The 19,267-nt window shown below is 38.0% G+C and overlaps 6 protein-coding genes across 7 annotated transcripts; 2 read left to right on the top strand and 4 right to left on the bottom strand.

Moving 5' to 3' along the window:
• LOC104764492 (GBF-interacting protein 1-like) lies at nucleotides 7-5,780 on the top strand. The gene is made up of 10 exons (XM_010488033.2): nucleotides 7-410; nucleotides 1,105-1,148; nucleotides 1,263-1,368; nucleotides 1,670-1,784; nucleotides 1,978-2,447; nucleotides 2,677-3,061; nucleotides 3,498-3,792; nucleotides 3,954-4,109; nucleotides 4,424-4,930; nucleotides 5,019-5,780. Exons 1-10 carry the CDS (start codon nucleotides 245-247, stop codon nucleotides 5,301-5,303), a joined length of 2,529 nt encoding a protein of 842 aa, XP_010486335.1. The 5' UTR covers nucleotides 7-244; the 3' UTR covers nucleotides 5,304-5,780.
• Nucleotides 6,031-8,948, bottom strand: LOC104764491 (zinc finger protein CONSTANS-LIKE 9-like). The gene is made up of 5 exons (XM_010488032.2): nucleotides 8,679-8,948; nucleotides 7,398-7,960; nucleotides 7,137-7,307; nucleotides 6,763-7,052; nucleotides 6,031-6,667 (listed from the first exon to the last, which is right to left on the bottom strand). Exons 2-5 carry the CDS (start codon nucleotides 7,926-7,928, stop codon nucleotides 6,538-6,540), a joined length of 1,122 nt encoding a protein of 373 aa, XP_010486334.1. The 5' UTR covers nucleotides 7,929-7,960; nucleotides 8,679-8,948; the 3' UTR covers nucleotides 6,031-6,537.
• On the bottom strand, nucleotides 11,233-13,183 carry LOC104764490. Its single transcript, XM_010488031.1, has 4 exons — nucleotides 12,970-13,183; nucleotides 12,784-12,886; nucleotides 11,703-12,089; nucleotides 11,233-11,557 (listed from the first exon to the last, which is right to left on the bottom strand). Exons 1-4 carry the CDS (start codon nucleotides 13,074-13,076, stop codon nucleotides 11,429-11,431), a joined length of 726 nt encoding a protein of 241 aa, XP_010486333.1. The 5' UTR covers nucleotides 13,077-13,183; the 3' UTR covers nucleotides 11,233-11,428.
• On the bottom strand, nucleotides 13,403-16,035 carry LOC104764488 (arogenate dehydratase/prephenate dehydratase 2, chloroplastic). 2 transcript variants are annotated; one of them, XM_010488029.2, is made up of 12 exons: nucleotides 15,777-16,035; nucleotides 15,557-15,627; nucleotides 15,378-15,470; nucleotides 15,045-15,245; nucleotides 14,881-14,961; nucleotides 14,701-14,796; nucleotides 14,534-14,611; nucleotides 14,344-14,433; nucleotides 14,187-14,239; nucleotides 14,010-14,091; nucleotides 13,854-13,935; nucleotides 13,403-13,774 (listed from the first exon to the last, which is right to left on the bottom strand). In XM_010488029.2, exons 1-11 carry the CDS (start codon nucleotides 16,018-16,020, stop codon nucleotides 13,876-13,878), a joined length of 1,149 nt encoding a protein of 382 aa, XP_010486331.1. In that variant the 5' UTR covers nucleotides 16,021-16,035; the 3' UTR covers nucleotides 13,403-13,774; nucleotides 13,854-13,875. The 2 variants fall into 2 exon arrangements, with proteins under 2 accessions (XP_010486331.1, XP_010486332.1); XM_010488030.2 differs by having other exon boundaries at nucleotides 13,403-13,763.
• Nucleotides 16,416-18,015, top strand: LOC104767371 (probable glycosyltransferase At3g07620). Its single transcript, XM_010491408.1, has 4 exons — nucleotides 16,416-16,583; nucleotides 16,661-16,860; nucleotides 16,931-17,282; nucleotides 17,356-18,015. The coding sequence occupies exons 1-4, from the start codon at nucleotides 16,416-16,418 to the stop codon at nucleotides 18,013-18,015; spliced, it is 1,380 nt and encodes a 459-aa protein (XP_010489710.1).
• LOC104764487 (lysine-specific demethylase JMJ25-like) lies at nucleotides 18,150-19,216 on the bottom strand. Its single transcript, XM_010488028.2, has 5 exons — nucleotides 19,074-19,216; nucleotides 18,917-18,975; nucleotides 18,714-18,818; nucleotides 18,550-18,636; nucleotides 18,150-18,450 (listed from the first exon to the last, which is right to left on the bottom strand). The coding sequence occupies exons 2-5, from the start codon at nucleotides 18,964-18,966 to the stop codon at nucleotides 18,333-18,335; spliced, it is 360 nt and encodes a 119-aa protein (XP_010486330.1). The 5' UTR covers nucleotides 18,967-18,975; nucleotides 19,074-19,216; the 3' UTR covers nucleotides 18,150-18,332.

Raw genomic sequence — 19,267 nt, 5'->3', positions numbered from 1 at the left:
TTCTTTTTTTTTTTTTTTTCCCCCTTCTCTTCTTCTTCTTCTTCTTCCTTCTCCATCCTCGACATAAAGTAGTTTCAAATCCCATCCTTCTCGTACTTATTTAAATCACTTGCGTATTATTCGTATACAATACACAATATATAGGTTAACGCAGACCTCTTCTGGTCTGTTTCCAGATTCGATTCGAAAAAAAAAAAAAAAATTAGCGAAGAAGCGAGATTACGTTTGAGAAGAAGAAGAGAGGATGGTCGGCAGTGGCGCTAGGGTTTCGATTCCAGCCAGTACTCGAAAGATGATTCAGAACATTAAGGAAACCACTGCTGGGAACTATAGCGAGGATGAGATTCACGCAATGCTTCATGAATGCAACATGGATCCTGACGAGACCGCTCAACGCCTACTTCTTCAAGGTATATTAATATCTTCTCTTCACTTGTATTTATTCATACCTGATTTCTCTTTATTTTGATTTGGATCCACGATGAGAGATTTTGTTTTTCGATTTGGGGGGTTTTTTTTTCTTTTTTCTGTCTAACTTAGGTTTTAGCATCTGATTCATCTGCTCTTCTCTCCTTTGATTTTATCTGAATCATCGGTTCCTTCGCCTGCTGTGTCTAGTTGTTTTTGTGATTTTGTGTTGTAACCGTTTTTTCCACACAAGAAAAAGCTTTCAGGATTTGATTTAGAATATACGGGAATCAATTACTTCCACTAGTGATGTGTGAGAGAAAGGGTATAGTAGTATTCTGAGTGGTTTGTCTATGGGGGAATACTTTTGCTAGGTATGAGTTCTATACAAAGATTGGTGCCTTGTAGATGAATCCTATTGCTTGGAACTTGGAAGTTCACATTATCAGTATCTTATCTAAACAAATTGTTTTGAAAAGAGTTCTAAAACCATGTGCTGGGTCTATCAGTGGTAACCATGATTTTCTCTAGGTTTTAGAGCAGATTTTCTCGGCAGTTGTGGTTTTTGCATCAGGCTTTTCGAGTTACCTGCTTGGGCATCTTGTAATTTGGAGATGGATTCTGGGATAGGTTTTATTTTGTTGGGTTATTCTACAATCTTCTGAGCTAATGCAAAAACTGTTTATGACTCTGCAGATCCATTCCATGAGGTTAAAAAGAAGCGTGATAAGAGAAAAGAGGTATGAGGTGTTTGCAGTTCATTTGGTCTATTTCATGAGTTTATGTATCAACCATGTCTACTAGACAGCAAATATTGTGACATGGAGATTGACGATTTTCTTTGAATGCTACAGAACATCAACAACAAGGATTCTGCTGAATCACCATGGAGATCTGGTGGCACGGGCCGTGGTAGTAGGGCCGGTCGGGGGAATTTCTCTTCGCGTCATGCATCACATGGTAATCAACACTCGGGCTAACTCAATTTATTGCAGTACTTTCATCTCTTAATATGCAGCATTAGTTTTCTCTGAAAAGTGGTTTCTTACTGTCACAATCCTGTTTGTTATATTTACTCAAAGTTAATTCTTTCTTGATTTTTCTCTAGGACACTACTACATGTTTGTGTTCATGAATGGCTTTTAGTATGTAGCGAAAGAATGTGATAGAGTTAGTTCCTAGCGGCAGTCCATAACTTGTTGCTTTTTGAAGTTTTCAGTAACTGATGAACTGTCTGTTGTGAATGTTTATTTCTAATCAGATGTTGCTGGTGCAAAGAATTCTTTTAGAAAAGAAAATGGTCCAAAGCAGGTCACTGATCCATCAACTTCAACCTCTCAAGAGATAAAAACGAAAGATATTACTTTGGTGTCAAGGTGAGTGTCATCCTATAGTACTAATCCCTTTTACCTATCATTCTCCTTGCTCCTTTGTGACATGTGACATAGAGGTGGATGTATTTATACCCTCAGTGAAAACAGGGGTTGGCCTTTTTTCCAGCATGGTTATACTCAATAGATGAACCTTCTCATGATGTTTGTTTTCTTTTTTCTTTGTTACTGTTGACAGCCATTCAGCTGTGATGGATAAAAGTATTGTTGGTCTGACATCGGGAAGCTCTGATGTTCATCGTTCTTCCAACCTACCAGCTACTTCAGGTCAGCTGAAAACTACTGGATCTTTAGTCGCCTCAAACACCATTGATGGTGCACCATCTTCTGTGGAATTACACAAAAATCGTGTAGCAATTGTCTCTAGGGATGTGCCTACTGAGCAGAAATCGGTTGATTCTCTGCCACTCCCTCGTCCAACTTCTTCTGAAGTTCGATTCACATCTTCAAATCCCAAATCAGAGCAAACAGCATATGAACAACACGTTGGAGAAAGCAAGTTCCATGCCAGATCCCGTGGGTCTGGGAAGACTGCCGTGAATGATACTTATGTTCCGAGGCCTGCTTCATCTCATAGCAACAGTACGGGTAGTCGGCCTTCTTCTAATTACAGCAATCGGTCGCATCAGACTGTTGGTACTCAAAGAGGTAACAGTGATACATTTATATCTGCAGTACTGGATTTCTTCTATGTGATATGAAATATTTAGCATATATTCCAGGTGATAAAATGTGCGTAGAAATCAGAAACATCAGGCATTGCTTTTATTGGAAACACTTTTTGTCCACGATAGCTCTTCATTATTGTATTTTTTTTTCTCACTTCCACAAGACTGTAATCTTCTGACATCATCATTTTAATGATGCTTGTTTCTAGGTGCTGGTTCCGTTAAAGAATGGAAACCGAAGCCAGTGAACCATAACACTACCCAGGGTTCTGGTGCATCATCCACAGGTGAAGCGCTTGCAGGTCCTACTGAAGCTGGTGACAAATCTGTTGAAAATGTTATACCTTCAGCAGAGGCCACATCTAGATTGCAGAGGCAGCTGGAAGACTTGCAGATTCAACGTCAGCATGTTATTATTCCAAACCATATTCTTGTTCCAGAGGCTGAACGAACCAAGTTAAGCTTTGGAAGCTTTGATGCTGGCTTTTGTATTACGTCTAGCTCAGTAGCCTGTCCAGAGAATGAAAAGAGATCTGCACCTCTCGCTCATGATTCACAGGAAGTTGAAGAGAGTTTTGAAGAGGAGGAATTCAGGTATCTACCTTCCTCTTCTTTGTCAGTTATTGTTGATGTTGTTGTGTGACTATAGATTCTCAATTTAGAATGCAGTAAGCTGAAAAGAAGTTGTTAATAATAAATTACTGATGGAATAAGGTAAAAGAAATTTCCAGGTGTAGTTTGCGTGCTCTGTTTAGTAGCATAGTTGAAACTTCCAAAACACTATGGTGTACATCAGGCTCTAGAACATATATCTTTTTTCGTGCTGTAGGTTATCTGTTGATCGAGTAATTTCGATAATTAATTGGGTTTTGTTTCTAGAAACAACTCTTTGTCCTGCCTGGTTCCTAAGTTCGAAACAGAAAGAATTTTTGTCCTGCCTGGCTCCTAAGTTCAAGAACTTTTTATGTCTTGAAATATGACTGTATTTATATGGCCAGTGCCTAAGTGAATTTTTCATTTATGATTACAGTCACCCAACTGTCCATTCGACTGAAAAGGAAGAGGACAATAATGCTTACCTTGAGTCGCCTTCAGAAGTTCAACATAATATGGCTGGCGAAGGTATAACCGCAACAAATGTAGCTCCAGAGTATGATGTGTCCAAGCAAGACAATATGTTGGAGTCCGAAAGCAATCAAAACTCCTTTGACCATGTTCCAAGTAATAGTAATGGTCTTGTTCCTCCAGCTCCTGGGAGCCAGCTTCCACAATTTGAGAATGCTGACCCTCAAGCACGTGATGGCTTTCGTATTCCCAATTATGCGGTATGACTTCAACTTAATTTTAAGTTGTTAGGTTTTCTTATGGTTGATATACCTTGATTTTACTCTTTGTCGATCAGTAACATTTTGCTCCTTACATAGTTTTTCGGCATTGTCACCTGTAATTTATCTTCTAAATTATCTTCGCTTTTGCTGTTTTGAAGGGCCAACAACCATTTGATACAGCGAGTTACTATGCTCAATTCTACCGCTCAGGCCCTGAAAGTGATGGCCGTATTTCTCCCTTTGTTTCCCCAGGTGTTGCCTCCAAATTTAATGGGACCGTGTTGCCTCCGCATTCATCTCAAACCATGCAAGAGGTTAGCCTTGTATTTTATTATAGAGTTCACACCTTAGTGATTTTAACCTAATTGAAGATGGTTCTGAGACTCTTTCGTTTATACATTCAGTCTTCCAACATTCGCAGCATCAATTTAATAGTCAAATTTGTTATGTCAGCCACTTGGATTTAAGTCTCATTTTTTCTTCTTGATAAATTTGGAGTGAATCTACAGTTTCTAATTAGTCTGTATATTTTTATGTTGATAAATTTGAAAGATCAAAAGATAAAGCTGTTACAAACATGTATTAGCACTCTTCTGTGTCTGAAATGCTTGAACATGTTGATTTGCAGGGAGGAAATAACTTGGTTCTGTCTGCTGCTAGTCCACCACCACTGGTAACTCAGGCTGCAGGACTAATGCAGAGCTCTATACCTGTCACACAGCAGCATGTTCCTGTTTTCCGCCCCCCGGGTTTACATATGTCGCATTATCCACCAAACTACGTGCAATATGGACACTACTTCTCCCCATACTATCTACCTCCCCCGACAATGCACCAGTTCTTAAGCAATGGTGCATTTGCTCAGCAACCTCAGGCAAGCGGTGTATATCCTGCTCCTCCACCTCCTGGAGCTGCAACAGGAGGCAAATACGCACTCCCTCATTACAAGCCCGGGACTAATACAGGAAACATGACTCATGTCGGTATGCCTGGTGGTTACGGACCAACATATGGGTCCTTCCCAGCAGGGTATAACCCCACCTCTGCTGCATCAGCCGGGAATTCGACTTCCAATGAGGACCTCAACTCATTGCAGTTGAAAGAAAACAACGGCTACAACACAACAGGGCAACAGGTATCTATCCCCTCTCCCTCCCTAAACCAACTCAGTTGAAAGTTTAGTTCCCTTTCCTGATGAAATTATATTCTTGGGGTCTCTGCAGAGTGAAGCATTGCCTGTATGGATTGCTGGACCAGGACGAGATGTGTCAAGCTCTTTCTACGGTTTACAGCACCATGGGCAACATGTAACTTACGCTCCAGCACAAGCTGGACATGTCGCGTTCCCAGGTATGTACCATCCGGGACAAGCAGTAACAGCAGCAGGAGTTCATCATCCGCTCTTACAACAGTCTCAAGGTGTGGCTGGAGCTGAAATGGTTGCACCTGCGCCTAACGTCTTCCAACAGCCTCAGCAAACGCAGATGAATTGGCCAAGTAATTACTGAAACAGGAAGTATAAAGGATGAAAAAGATTTTGAAGATTCAACAAGTTTGAAATTCCAGAGAAATCAGGAAAGATATGGTGCGGGTTTTTGTTGACTTGCGTGTGTGTGTGTGTGCCATCTAACAAAATTACCAAAGAAATGAAGCTATGAAGTTGAAGGCTTAAAGCATGAAGGGGATTTACAGAGAAAGATCAAGGCTAGGGGAAGGTATTTTATGAATCCAGTGTTTTGATGTTACTATATCTTTTTGTTTTAGCAAAATTATTGCTTTCTTAGTTTTTAAGAGGTCTTTTTTTAGCTCTCCTTTTAAGTTTCTGAGCTAAGCCAAGAACTTTGCTGCCTGAGTCTGTATCTGAAGACTCTTCTTGTCTTCCTTCTTTCCTTAGCCTTTGGTCAATGTTTTCAAATCCGTGCCAGCAATCAAATTGGACAAGTTTCTTGATCGCGTTCATCTTACTTCTGTTTGGTTACCCTCAATTTCAATATTTTGTTACTGAAACTTGAAAATTACTGAATTTATTATTGCCTATACAAGGGTTACAAATTTGTGATGTAATAAGTCTTCAATAAAAAGTACAAATATCTGAAGGAGTTTAATTTTTAGTCCAATATATCTCTTAGAGCATAAGAGAACAAAATGTTCCAACAAGTTTTGGCATTGGTTCATCGTTAGATCAAATAGTATGCTAACCTCTTGTAACCAACATCTCGTTATACTCGAATCCAGTCGGTTGGTACCACATAAATGTGTCTGATAGATACTGGATAACGTCTTTAATTTACAAGAATGCCGAGTACAAGACAGAATACAAACATTTATGAGTATACAAACAAATAGACAGACATATACAATCATATTGTTTAAATTATACTCTAAATCTCCCTGCTTTAAACTACCAAGAGAAGAACAAAATTCATGGAACCCGGATCAGTGAGACGCTTGAAGAAGAAGAAATCGGAGTTGAGGTAATTTGTTCGCAAGGAAAGTCAGAGAATGATCCCTCTGAACAAGAATGAAGCTTCTAAGGCCAAAAAAACCGATTGAATCCCCAGGAATGAATGATTGCTCACAAGAGTCAGTCTTGGATCTGTTCAAACTAAGAGTAGTCTTGTTTTGTTAACTAAAACTAACCCACAGCTTTCCAAGTTGCTCACTTTCAAACTGCCCATAAGTCAAAAACCTTTCTTGTTTGGAAATTTTCGCCCATCTGTATTTACCTTTCAAAGAGACTCTTCAATAGCTTCTAGTTGGGGTGAGAGGGTCGTAATCATAAGCTTCACCAGCTTTGACAAATCTCCCCTTTACACGCCGTCTCACATCAGCTCTTGCTTTGCGAGAAGCATACCTCACTCTCTTATCAAACCTGTTTCAAGAACAAAAAGTATCATTAGGAAAAACCCTGCACTAACTCCTATCTATTGATGCGCATGCATTGCATTGTAGCAGAATACTACTTACTTGCGAGCCTTCTTCTTTTCCTTGTAACGCATAACTGCGTTATTACGGGTTACTGAATGTGAGCAAGCATTATTATCCTGTGATGTTGGAGGATACCATGGTGGCTCCCCTGAGAGCTGCATAGAAGACGATGCACCACATTCTTGGAAATCTCCAGCACTACTTTCTCCAGTGACTCCAGAGAAAGAGATATTCGAATGTGCTGGCTTCGATGCAAAGCAAATTATTGGCTCAGTTTTCGAACTCATGAACGAGTCATTGCTGTCAGCTGGCTGCACATGATTCCCTCCCTGGATCAAAAGAGGTATAAGAATCACACATAGATGCATCCAAAATCTATGATCATTGCTTTGTAAATCTAATAAGCAAGGTACCTCTGTAGCTGTTTGGTGCTTCTGGAAAAGACTATCGATTCCACCATGGCCAAATAACTCTTCCGAGGGATTAAAGGCAACACCAAAGAGCTCTTCATAGTTCTCAAGTGCCAAGTCAACTTCATCCATACCGAGGTTCCCATAGAAGTCATCTTCACACACTCCAACATCCTTTATAGACAAACAAGAAGTCGAGTTTAGTAACAAGAAAATATTTCAATTCCAAATGTAAATATAACATATATCAGAGAGAAAAGTAACCTTCTTAGCAAAAGATGAATTCCCTGGTGCAGCAGAACTGGTTTCAGGAACAGTAGAGGATCCAACCAAGACATCTTTCTTGTTATCCTCATTGCAATTTTTGTCGGTAGGAGCATTATTATTATCGTCTATATTCATCATACCCAATTCTTGTTCACAAATGGATTGTCCGGCTAAGTCTAAACAGAAAGACCAAATAGAGGCGAGTTCTGAGCTAGAAGGGCAACCAGAATAGCAACTAATGGTTTGCCTCTTATGCTGCTGCGGAGAAGAAGAAGCAGAAGACGAAGAATTGTTGTTGTTGTGGCCAGACCAATCACAGTTTTGACAAAGTGAAACTCTTTCTTCAACACACCTGACGGTAGCAGGCTGAGCATTGCATCGCTCGCAGATAAGTGTCCGAGAATGACGTTTGGACAATGCGTTAGCGGAATGAACACTACGGTCACAAGAGAGACACAAACAAGCAGCATCTGATCGACAGTAGACCATAGATCTTTGTTCACCACAGAAGTCACACATGTAACCCATCTCTTCCTTCACTCTTGACCCAAATCAACTTCCTGTTATTGTTAAACAACAACAACAAAAAAAAAAAAGCCATAAATAATTTACTCAAATTAGACTAAAAAATAAAGAAAGGGAGAGAGACTTGGTCATATAAAAGGAAAAAAAAAACAAAAGCCTTGAAGAAGAAAAAAATGGAATCTTTTACATAAATTTCTGAAAACAGGTAGTGATTTTCTATAAACAGGTGGAGGATTGATAAATAAATCCCAAAGGAGAAAGGTTAAAAAAGGTAACTTGGAAACCTACTTCATGAGATTTACTAAAACAGAGCTTATATTAATGAACAACAATCAGAGACCAAAATCCCACAAAAGGATATCTTTTTAAAGTACAGATCAGTAAAATCAACACAGTTTTTGTTTGACTTGATAGTTCAGGAAAGGACCAAATCGGAAAAAAAATCTCAATTCCCGATAAAGAGAAAAATCAAGCTTTTTCTGATTAAAAATCCCAAATAATAATCATCATCCGAACAAGTTTGAAAAATAAATTAAAAAAAACAAGAAAAGCCCTCCATCGAAGATCGAAAATTCAACACAAAGGCAAGATTACAAAAAGAAAAAAAAAAGAAAAAAAAAATCAACCCTTCATACTGATAAACAGTGAATAATCAAATCATTAACACTAATTGATTATATATAAAAAATATGGCAATAACACTAAGAAAGAAAAAAAAAAAGGAACAGAGATAAGAGAAACAAAAACACTCACGTAAAAGAAAAGATCTTCAGAAGAAATTGTATCCTGCAAGAAACTAATATCTTCAGAAGAAGAAGAAGAAGTGGGAATCAGAAACTTTATAAGGGAAGAAGAAGAATCAAACAAAAACCCTAGAAACAGAGCAGATGATTATTACAGAAAACTTCTTTCTTCTCTCTCTCTCTCTCTTTTTTTTTTTTCTCTCTGTGTGAATAATGAATGAGATGAAGAAAGAAAAAAAGAGGAATGGATAGACAATGGGTGGGTGTGTCCGCAAAGGGACATGTAAGCGCCTGCCTTGTGACATAACATAACCCCTCTTAATTAATTTTGATTATCAAAAGTGCCTAATTCTTTTTTTTTCTTTTTTTTCATTTTTATTACAAAACACGAAAAAGTGCACAAAAAGGTTCATGTAGGGATAGTGGGTCCCTGTCGTATTTATAATGAAAGCAATAAACTTTTTTATAAATAAAAATAAAATAAAATTGTACTACTATTTGTTTTATCTCACGCGCTCGGGAGTATTAATAATCAACGTACTCGCGACGTGGAAGTTACCAAGTGGTCTATATCTATACTATATGTTATGTTGCCCATAATGCCTTTTTAGTCTTTTAGACGAATCACAAACACTCTCTCTTCGTCCATGCTCTCTCTCTCTCAATTATTATTATTTTAGCTTTGACCTCTCTTACAACAAAAACCAAAATATCTTTTTTTTCTCCGTGGGCGAATTCCAAAAATATCTTTTTTTTGTTGGGTAGAAGAAAAGAAAGATATTTTTTTGGGATTGATTTGGTTGGGAAAGCGAGTGAGAAAGAGAAAAAAAAAAGGGAGTTGCATTGTATAATCAACAAAAAAAATTATAATTCAGAATGTAACTATTATAACTATTAAAAGTTGATATATTGTATATAAACTATAATATATATTATTTTAATTTTCTTACAACTATCACCTCTCTCTCTTTTCCACCACTTCTACCATTTAATCAACATCTTATTTTTTTATCACCATTCCTTTGGGTTCACAATATTATTTTCTAGGGTTTAGTTTTTCCTCAACTACCACATCCGCCGACCACTACCGGTAACCATCTCCGGCCAACCACCAGCCGACCTCCGGCAACTCCAACTTCCGGCGAACTCCGGTCACCAACAAACTTTCGGCAACCTCCAACCTCCGGCCAAGCCACCGCCGGCCGCCGGCCTCCAACCACTGGTCATCATCTCTCAAATAACTAAAACACCAAAATAGTAATTTTATCTACTTCTCCTCTTATTCTTCCAATTTTTTCAATTAATATACTATATTCTTAATTAAATTTGTAAATTTGATTATTCAGCTAAGTTTATTAGAGACGTCTCTCTTCTGTGTAAAAACTAAACCACAAAAGATATTTAACAAACATAACATACAGTTGCTAGCTACTAGCTAGTATAGATCTATTTAATAAAATCATAAAAGCCGCTGGAAAATTATGATATCAATGATAGATCTCTTTTGTCCTTTTTTCCTCCCTTCCTTTATTTTATTATTATTCACCCGGCTTACCCATTTTTTTTTAATAATTAAATTCAATCAAATTGGAAACAAAACTATATATTATTGTACTATCATTATGTATGATCAATAATAAGGTGTTTTGAGTTTTGGATGACAACCCACCTCCATTTTTTTTAAAGTGTCTGTGTTTTTTTTTTAACATGTTTCATTAAGAAAGCATTTAAAAATATATCTACAAATAAGGTCCGGTTTAATTAATTGATGACAACTTCAGTTACAAGCTAAACAATGGAAACAAAAAAAAAGGTTGCATTCGTCAGTATTAAACAATGAAAAGTATCCTTTGTGAAAATTGAGATGGTGTTAACTTTTGTAATCATATTACTATTTTTTTTTTGTTCTACATTATATCATTAGACGACTTGTATCCAATCAAAGACAAAAGATAAAATTGAAAACCTATTAGATAATAGCATGAATGAACCTTAATTGGATAAATTATTTGATAATTCTGCCCTGGAAAACAAGTATATAATCAAGGAACGATAATGAAAGCAAAAAGTAAAGGAGAAAAGGGGACGATAAGACGCACTAAATCGGAAAAAATTAACAACAACAACAAAAGTTTCTAACATATGATGCTGAGAGATATGTGATGAGTCGGATAAGATTCTGGGACGATCCGAAACTTTGGTACAAACATCGTATTCCTCACGAATATTATACCACCGGCTTAAAGAGCTGACGACACCTCACTTATTTTTCTCTTAAGATAACATTAACTACTATCTCCTAATTATTTATTTATACTTCCATGAGTGCCTTTTATGGACTTCACACCCATCTCTCTTTATTTATTTATTTGATTATGCCTCTCCCACCCAATCATAACTAAAATCGTTAATATTATTAATATATATATATATATATTACTCCTAGGACAACCATTAGCTGTGTGTGAGTGACATAACACTACAGGATCCTCCCATGAGTTGACCAAATATAATGTACCTTTATAATTCAAGATCCTAATTGCTTTTCTTCGAGAGTTTTAAGATTTGTTTGAAACAGCTGTTCCGTTTCATAAATATCTTAGAAAAAAAGCAATAGTGAGTGACATGGACTTCATTAAGCTGAGTATAAGAGTATTAATTAAACAAACGAGGTCCAATAGGGAAATTTAGTGCAGGCCCAAGCAAATACTGTAGCCAGTGTGTTAGGCCATGAAAAAGACCTGACCGGACCTGATAAGATTAACCGTAAAGAGCACGCCACGGACTTTCCTCTTCTTTAGATGTCTTTGATGCGATCCACTTGATTCTCTCTCTTGAGAAAGACAGTCCTGCCCAACTTGCCACAAGCTCCCCTGTTTCATGAATCACCTGTGATGACAATTACACAACCCACAATTCAGTTGAATCGATCTTCTCTTAGAATTGACAATAGATTTTTTAATTTCATGTGAATGCTCTAGTGACCTTGCAGAGTATGAGTGGATTTATAACTCCACATAAAAATGAGACATACCTGAAGCTCTTCATCTAGAGTTTTGCTATATAGGCTACTACTTCTCTGTCCTATAAGAATACATGTAGGCAAGCGTTTGACACGAGCTAGATGAAGCAAGCATGACAAAGGTTCATAATGGATCTGCATCAGTGGTGGTGGTTTCTCGATGCGAGAAGCAAATAACCTACTGGTATCTGTTTCTGTACCAACTTGAACGTAATGAAGACTAGCTTTGCTGTTATTCGCTTCAAGGGATCTGTTATTAAACTTAAGCTTAGATGCCGCCACAAGAAAAGGAGCCACAATTGTTAGAGTTGACGTTTCCCTTGTAATTAGGTCCAGCAGTTCATTCATAGCACACACTAGTACAGGAGGCTCGTAGCTTCGAAGAAGAAAGATCGAGACCTTAAAAACAATGTAAGACATAATCAGAAACTTAAGCAATGTAACCATGCTATTATCACATTCCAGAAAGGCAATTCAACATAAAAACAAGAAAAGATGAAATCAAGTCTTGCAACACAACCATGATACTGATGAACAAATGATACAAGGGGATAAATCATTATCATAGAAGGTCAAAGGCCTAAACATAATCAAGCTAAGAAGCTAGTCCCATATCATAAGTTAAGTTCCAGTTAGCTACTTACTATAGGAAAGGGACTGTTAATGCTTTCTCACTCGCCTTATATACAACCTCTAAGCATTCTCATCTAAGCAGAAGAGAACTATTAGTTTCGATCTCATAAGGCTCTAGCTTTAGTTTAGTGTAATACAATCGAAGAAGCAATCATCTAGTGAAGCGAAAAATGAACACAAATCCCAGTAACAGTTTCAAATCCAAAAGAATCACCCATCATATCACTTATCCCAGTAATAGTTTCATGTCCCCAAGAATCAACACACTAAAGCCAGGGGCATCACTACTCTTCAGCTAAACTATAACAGGTTCCGTATTATAGAGCAGCTTACAGACACAGCCCCATGTAATGTCGAATAGAATAAGAAATTAGAACTCAAAATTGAACTGTGAAACACTGATGTCGACGAGAAAGCCACTTAATTTCTACGGAATCGATAATTGCTTAGAGGAAAGAACCTGATAAACACCATTTTCGTCGACGAAGTGAACGATACTTCCGCCGGTTCCGGCATCATCTCGGACGCCATACTTATCCAAAGGAAGCTGGATTTGTTCTTCTCTGCGCAAGAGATTACAAATGTTAAAGTAGAGTATTGAGGCGGAAAAGACAAAAATCGAGATCAAGGGAGAATTTTCGATTACAGTTTGCGAAGAGGGGAACTAGGGCTAGGGTTTAGAGCATCAGCAATGGTTGCTGCGAATCCATCGGAATCTTCCCAGAGGAATACAATCTTCTCCGCTACTTTCATTGCCCAACAGCGTTTTCGAGTTTTTGCTTTAGCTTGAGATTGAGAACCAACTCGTCGTTCAGCTTCAGCTTATTGCGCAAGACGAAGCAACTACACAGTATACTCTTTTCTTCCAGAAACCTTATTTCTTTTTATTTGTCATTTAGTCCCTCTTTTTCTCATTGTTTCCAAATCTGAACTTGAAATCCGACTTTAGATTGATGAAATTTTAACTTAACAAAAAAAAGTTACTTCAAAGTTTAAATATAAATCACATTGTTAATTCGAATATCTTAAATCAACAATACCATTAGTTTTTTTTTAATCATTAAATTTTTGAAACAAAGTCATCAATTCTTCTACCATTACAAAAATACAAACTTAACAGTTGTAAGTTTGTAACTTGTATGTATGGAAATAACTCTCACCAGAATTTCTAACAAACGAACACATACATGATAAAGTAAGTATCTATGTATGGAGGAATGAACACAGTACACTAGGTAGGTAAGTTCTTTGTTATTGTTTTTAATATCCGACTATTTCTTGCTTCTACTAAAAACAAAGGTGCACACCGTGACTCCTCCGACCTCACAACTTGTTACAAAAGCGGAATGTCTTGTAAGGTGCACTGGTGCCTCCTCTGACCTCACCGCACTGCTAACGCTCTTCTTACACCACATAATAATGATATCATCAAGCGGATCTCTGTCACATAACTTTTTTTAATGATTTAAACCTCCTTCTGCATTGATTTAAACCTACACTTTGTGCAATCCAAAACAATGGACTACTTACCAAGAAGCTGTCGGGGACATGTTTAGAGCATTGTAGTGTCCACTGGGTAGCTTCCCAGTACCCGCAAAAAGGTAGCAAATTCCTGCCCATAAAAGAAACCAGAGTCTTAGTCACACGTACATGTATTTTTTAGAACAATTAACCCAAGGCTTTTACCTCGAGATGTCTAAGTGCGTTCTGAGCAACTTCATCAGCCATAGATGCTTCAAAGTCCACATAGAAAAGATAGTCAAAGTATCTGTCAAGCAAACAAAATAAAGAAATACTTTCATCACTACTAAGAAACTGTGGGTTATGGTACAGACTTTAAGAGTGGATTGTGAGAGAAATTACTTTAGTCCTCCAGATGCTCTCAGCGGGTGTTTCCTTAACGGGCGGCTTTCAATCTGATCAAAACCACAAGAGAATTGAGTTTGTTAAGGATTGGAAACCAGACTGCTTCTAAACAAGGCTGCACATTAGAAGGAAAATTTTGAGTCTACTAACTAACCTTTGTGAGGTTGATTTGCCTAAGGGCAAACACAGCAAGTGCTTTGAAAAGTACTCCAGGCCCTTCCTCTAACGAGAAAACTATACTTGTCTAAAAGAAGATCATGAGTAATTCATCCATCAGCGAAATATACATTATCACATAGCAGAGAGTTACGTTTGAATTTGGAAAGAAACATTGGATTTCTCACCTTGAAGAGTCTGTTAGTTCCAGGGATAATTGGTTCCCTTGCGAGCATTAGAAACCTTGTAACATTATCACAGTCATCCTACATTGATTGCACTTCACTATCAAAAAATCCAGAAGTGTAAAGATATGAATAAAAAATGGTAAAGGCATCCAAAAACTCTATACTACCTGGATATCTTCAGCAACTATGTTCAAACCATATATCTTTGCAGCTTCTGCGCTGGCAACTGCTGCTGCATCATTTATTTTCTCGAACGCAATTTGCTGCAAATCAAATTCATAAACTTATTTAGCAGTCATTGTAAACTGTGACTGTGAGTATAAACATACTTGGAAGATAAAACTTACCTTTGCAGCACCAGCAGTGTCATCTACTGCTTCTCTGACCAACCCCAATTTGGTTAACGTGTTTTCACACTGGGCAAGAGCCTGAGCCAAAGACAACGGTTAAGGCTTTGGATAATATCAAGAGAGAAAAATAATTCGATCCTGCACAAAGGCATGTAGGGTACCTGTGGATGGCTAAGCACTCTTCTCAACTCTTCAATATTTACACCGTGGTTAGCCAACAAACAGTGGCGGACAGCTAACTTGACTTCGCCAACAATATGCAAATTGTGTCGCAGCAGAAGATCATAGTTTCTATGGATACTTCCACCTAAAGAGTTCTCAATAGGTAAAACAGCTCGGTCGACAAGCCACCGCTCAACTGCCTAAAACAAGAACAAAGATTGGAAACTGCTTCAGACTAATGGCAACAAAAACTTAAAACAGAACTATGGCAATGAAACTGTTAAATACAAATTCCACAAACGAACCAAAGTAGCAAAAGAACAGAATCAAACCTCAAAAGCAGTGTCAAACTCTTCGCATGGAACAGCTTCACAGTTAGGATAAGCCTTCTCAGCTGCTGATTCGCTGTATGCACCTCGTACTCCCTAATTGTAACAAAATCTTTAGCCAATAAAACCCCAAAAACATATAAAAATTAATCAGAAACAATACATTTCCGTGAACAATTAACCTGATACGCAACACGAACGCGGGAGCCATTGGAGGATACAGATTCTGCTAGCTGGTTCGATGACAACGGCTCTATTATTAAAACAAAACAAACCAATCATCACTACTAAATCCAACTACTTCCTTAATTTATTATCTATGCTACTACAAATGAAGATATCTATTGCAGAAGCTTAATTGATCGTAGCTCAAACATGTAACTAAAGGAATCGAATCCATACTAGGAAGCAGAGGAGAGTCTTCGAGAATCTTCTTGACTTCCATAGCTCTCACGGACTTGTCCCTACCATTTGCATCGTCTTCCCGGAGTGACGTCAAGACGGTTACGAAACGGTAACGTTTTGAAGATCCGCATCCGTATCGGAAGAAGGTGTTAAGTTTGCGGTTCGATGGTGACAGATTGCCAGAGATTCCGCCGTGAAGCTGAGTCGCCGGCGTCGTCAATCGAACAGCGTGCACTGCCATTGATGTTGTTTTTGACGGCTGTTTTATTTCTGATGTGAAAGCAACAATACTTATATGGAAGGTGGAAGTACCATTGATGGGCCACATTAATGGGCCAATCTGAAGGCCCATAATATTTATCTAAAGCCCTTACTAAAAAGTTGAGGCAGACCGGCAGACCAACAAACAACATACAGTTTGTTTTTGATGAAGAATATTATGGTAGACCATTAAACAAGGAAGCTAGTTTTGACACTATAATGTGAAGTGCTTATAGTGAATTGTGTGGTGTTGAGAGACTCTTTAATTGGCTCATTTGAAATCTCCCTAGTTTCAGCACCATCACTCTTTCTCTATTGTCTCAAGATTAAACACAATTACACAAATAGTTGAATAGGAATTAGAGAGGTAAAGGTATGAGAGATTACATCCCAAAATACTTGAACGCTTTTCTATTGGCGTTTGCCACTTTCGCTGTAGTCTTTGCGATTTTCATAGCAAAAGGTTCAAATTCATCTTCTCATCTTTACTTTTCAACTTCTTCTTCACTATGGACCTCTTCCTTCTCCCCCGCATTCACCACGGTATCCATCTTTCTTCCCGTTCGTCCATTTAGGCTTATGACTGTTTCAAATCAAGAATTAATTTTTGTCTTTTCAAGGAAAAAAGGAAGAGAAACGGATCAAATCCAGGTCATGGATCTTGGAAAAGAGACGGGAGAGTAGAAGCAGAATTAGCAACGGCAAGAGCGTTGATCAGAGAAGCTCAGTTAAACTCTAATTCTACTTCATCATCACCCCTTGGAGACGAAGAGTACATCCCTCATGGTGACATTTACCGGAACCCTTACGCCTTTCACCGGTAACAATAAACGTATGTGTTTACTTGTCATAGAAGTTACCCTTTATTGATCTCAGTTTACGTGTGGCAGAAGTTATCTTCTAATGGAGAAAATATTCAAGATCTACGTATACGAAGAAGGAGATCCACCGATATTTCACTATGGTCTTTGTAAAGACATATACTCAATGGAAGGGTTGTTCCTTAACTTTATGGAAAACGATGTCCTTAAGTACCGCACCAGAGATCCTGACAAGGCTCATGTCTTTTTCTTACCTTTTAGTGTTGTTATGATCCTTCACCATCTTTTTGACCCGGTTGTTCGAGATAAGGCTGTCTTGGAACGTGTCATCGCTGACTATGTCCAGATAATTTCCAAGAAATATCCGTATTGGAACACAAGCGATGGGTTTGATCACTTTATGTTGTCTTGCCATGACTGGGTACATCTTATTATTTTGCTTAATTAGGTCATCTAAGAAACTTAAGCACGGACTGACCACATTGTGCGTACAGGGTCATAGGGCAACATGGTACGTAAAGAAGCTATTTTTCAATTCCATAAGAGTACTATGCAACGCCAACATATCAGAATATTTCAATCCAGAGAAAGACGCTCCGTTTCCTGAAATCAATTTACTGACCGGAGAAATTAAAAACTTAACCGGCGGTTTAGATCCAATCTCTCGTACAACACTCGCTTTCTTCGCTGGAAAATCACACGGCAAAATCCGTCCGGTTCTTCTAAACCATTGGAAAGAAAAGGACAAAGACATTCTGGTTTACGAAAATCTACCGGACGGTTTAGATTACACAGAGATGATGAGGAAAAGCCGGTTTTGTATTTGCCCCAGCGGTCACGAAGTAGCTAGCCCGAGGATACCGGAAGCGATATACAGCGGATGCGTACCGGTGCTTATCTCGGAGAACTACGTTTTACCGTTTAGTGATGTGTTGAATTGGGAGAAGTTCTCGGTTTCGGTATCGGTTAAGGAAATACCGGAACTAAAAAGGATATTGATGGATATACCGGAGGATCGGTATCTGAGACTATACGAAGGAGTGAAGAAAGTGAAGAGGCATATATTGGTTAATGATCCTCCAAAGAGATATGATGTGTTTAACATGATCATACATTCTATTTGGTTAAGAAGATTAAATGTTAAATTGTTATGACATTGATGCCTACGTGAACTCATAGCCGGCAACTAGAGTCGAACGAATTTTGCATGTTTAAGATTCGGTTGTATTTAAACTTAAATCAGTTTAACTTCTTTTTCCTATTAGTTTACTCCAGCTTACATCTCGAGGGGTGAAGTTAACTACTTCTCAGACTTGACTAACTTCACAAAGATGATTGAGGAGAGAATTACAAATTATGACAAAACTAGATATAACTACGGACAACGAATCTTCTTACTACTGCCTTAGTGTTTGCTTTAAGCTACCAACAACAAAAAGGATGAGTTTTGAGATGCAACTAACAATTACTCCTACTCTTCTCCGTTTGTAATCAGCCAATGTCTACGTGTTTCTTCACTTCCCAGATTTTTTCTCCGCACGTATGTCTTCACTATCTTTGGCTTTCTCTTCTCTTCGGTTTCCAAAGACCTGAAACAATACAAAAGAAAAGAAACACAGCTTAGACGACAAGAAACTCGGATTAGTTATGCTTTCTACAGGTAGTAAGAAGACGAGTACAAAGCTCACTTCTTTTCAGTTGGAGGATAGTCTTTGAGAGCCATATCGATTGGATTGACTATCATCTTTAATTTCTCCTCTTCGGCTTCAGAACATCTGAGCCAAGACAAAAAGACATTCAGTTTACTGATGTTTTTTTTAAGGCATTGAGAAGAGAAGTAAAATAAACTCACTTTTCACTAGGAGGTACGTCTTTCAGAGCCTTGACAACTGCTTTGCATTTGCCCTTTGACTTGTTCCTTCGCTTAAAATTGTTTTTCTCTTTGGGTTCTGGAGACCTGAACACCATCACAAAACCGAAATCAAGCTTAAAACAAAAGGAAACTCATTTTACTGATGAATGCAATAGGTAGTGAGAAGAAAAGTAAGAACTCACTCCTGTCCACTTAAGTCCCTGAGAGACTTATCAACTGCATGGACTATCATATTCTTAACCTGTTCAACCAAACAACAGGAAACAAATAAAAAGAATAACATTCAGAGAGGAGTCAGAATTTGCTTAAACCAAACAGAAACTGAGACGAGAGGAATACCGCCAACTTGTCCTCTTTTGCAAAATGATTAGGTGGAAGTAGACGATACTGTTTTGTCAAGCGTAAACACTCGCCGACATTTTCAGGTGAGACAAAGTCAAGCGCTACCTTCGTACAGGACTGCAAGACACAAGAGAAATACAATGATCAATTGATGAACCTTACTTATGCTGCGAAACTAAAAAGTAAAGTTG

The sequence above is a fragment of the Camelina sativa genome, chromosome 19, assembly GCF_000633955.1.
Source record: "Camelina sativa cultivar DH55 chromosome 19, Cs, whole genome shotgun sequence".
In the NCBI taxonomy this organism is placed as follows: Eukaryota; Viridiplantae; Streptophyta; class Magnoliopsida; order Brassicales; family Brassicaceae; genus Camelina; species Camelina sativa.
The sequence above is the reverse complement of the archived record's forward strand: the minus strand, read 5'-3'. Positions and strand labels throughout refer to the sequence as shown.

Coding starts and splice junctions, on each gene's coding strand:
- LOC104764490 (XM_010488031.1), bottom strand. CDS start 13,076: ATGAAAGTAGCGGAGAAGATTGTATTCCTCTGGGAAGATTCCGATGGA. Junction 12,090..12,783: donor ACGAAAATGGTGTTTATCAG/GTTCTTTCCTCT, acceptor ATTGTTTTTAAG/GTCTCGATCTTTCTTCTTCG. Junction 11,558..11,702: donor CTCTAGATGAAGAGCTTCAG/GTATGTCTCATT, acceptor TTGTCATCACAG/GTGATTCATGAAACAGGGGA.
- LOC104764492 (XM_010488033.2), top strand. CDS start 245: ATGGTCGGCAGTGGCGCTAGGGTTTCGATTCCAGCCAGTACTCGAAAG. Junction 1,785..1,977: donor GATATTACTTTGGTGTCAAG/GTGAGTGTCATC, acceptor TACTGTTGACAG/CCATTCAGCTGTGATGGATA. Junction 4,931..5,018: donor ACAACACAACAGGGCAACAG/GTATCTATCCCC, acceptor GGGTCTCTGCAG/AGTGAAGCATTGCCTGTATG.
- LOC104764491 (XM_010488032.2), bottom strand. CDS start 7,928: ATGGGTTACATGTGTGACTTCTGTGGTGAACAAAGATCTATGGTCTAC. Junction 7,308..7,397: donor ATTCATCTTTTGCTAAGAAG/GTTACTTTTCTC, acceptor TTGTCTATAAAG/GATGTTGGAGTGTGTGAAGA. Junction 6,668..6,762: donor GAAAAGAAGAAGGCTCGCAA/GTAAGTAGTATT, acceptor TTCTTGAAACAG/GTTTGATAAGAGAGTGAGGT.
- LOC104764487 (XM_010488028.2), bottom strand. CDS start 18,966: ATGATAGTCCATGCAGTTGATAAGTCTCTCAGGGACTTAAGTGGACAG. Junction 18,819..18,916: donor AGGGACTTAAGTGGACAGGA/GTGAGTTCTTAC, acceptor GATGGTGTTCAG/GTCTCCAGAACCCAAAGAGA. Junction 18,637..18,713: donor GACGTACCTCCTAGTGAAAA/GTGAGTTTATTT, acceptor GTCTTGGCTCAG/ATGTTCTGAAGCCGAAGAGG.
- LOC104767371 (XM_010491408.1), top strand. CDS start 16,416: ATGAGAGATTACATCCCAAAATACTTGAACGCTTTTCTATTGGCGTTT. Junction 16,584..16,660: donor TCTCCCCCGCATTCACCACG/GTATCCATCTTT, acceptor TGTCTTTTCAAG/GAAAAAAGGAAGAGAAACGG. Junction 16,861..16,930: donor AACCCTTACGCCTTTCACCG/GTAACAATAAAC, acceptor TACGTGTGGCAG/AAGTTATCTTCTAATGGAGA.
- LOC104764488 (XM_010488029.2), bottom strand. CDS start 16,020: ATGGCAGTGCACGCTGTTCGATTGACGACGCCGGCGACTCAGCTTCAC. Junction 14,962..15,044: donor GAGTGCTTAGCCATCCACAG/GTACCCTACATG, acceptor TCTTTGGCTCAG/GCTCTTGCCCAGTGTGAAAA. Junction 14,092..14,186: donor AGAGCATCTGGAGGACTAAA/GTAATTTCTCTC, acceptor TTTGCTTGACAG/ATACTTTGACTATCTTTTCT.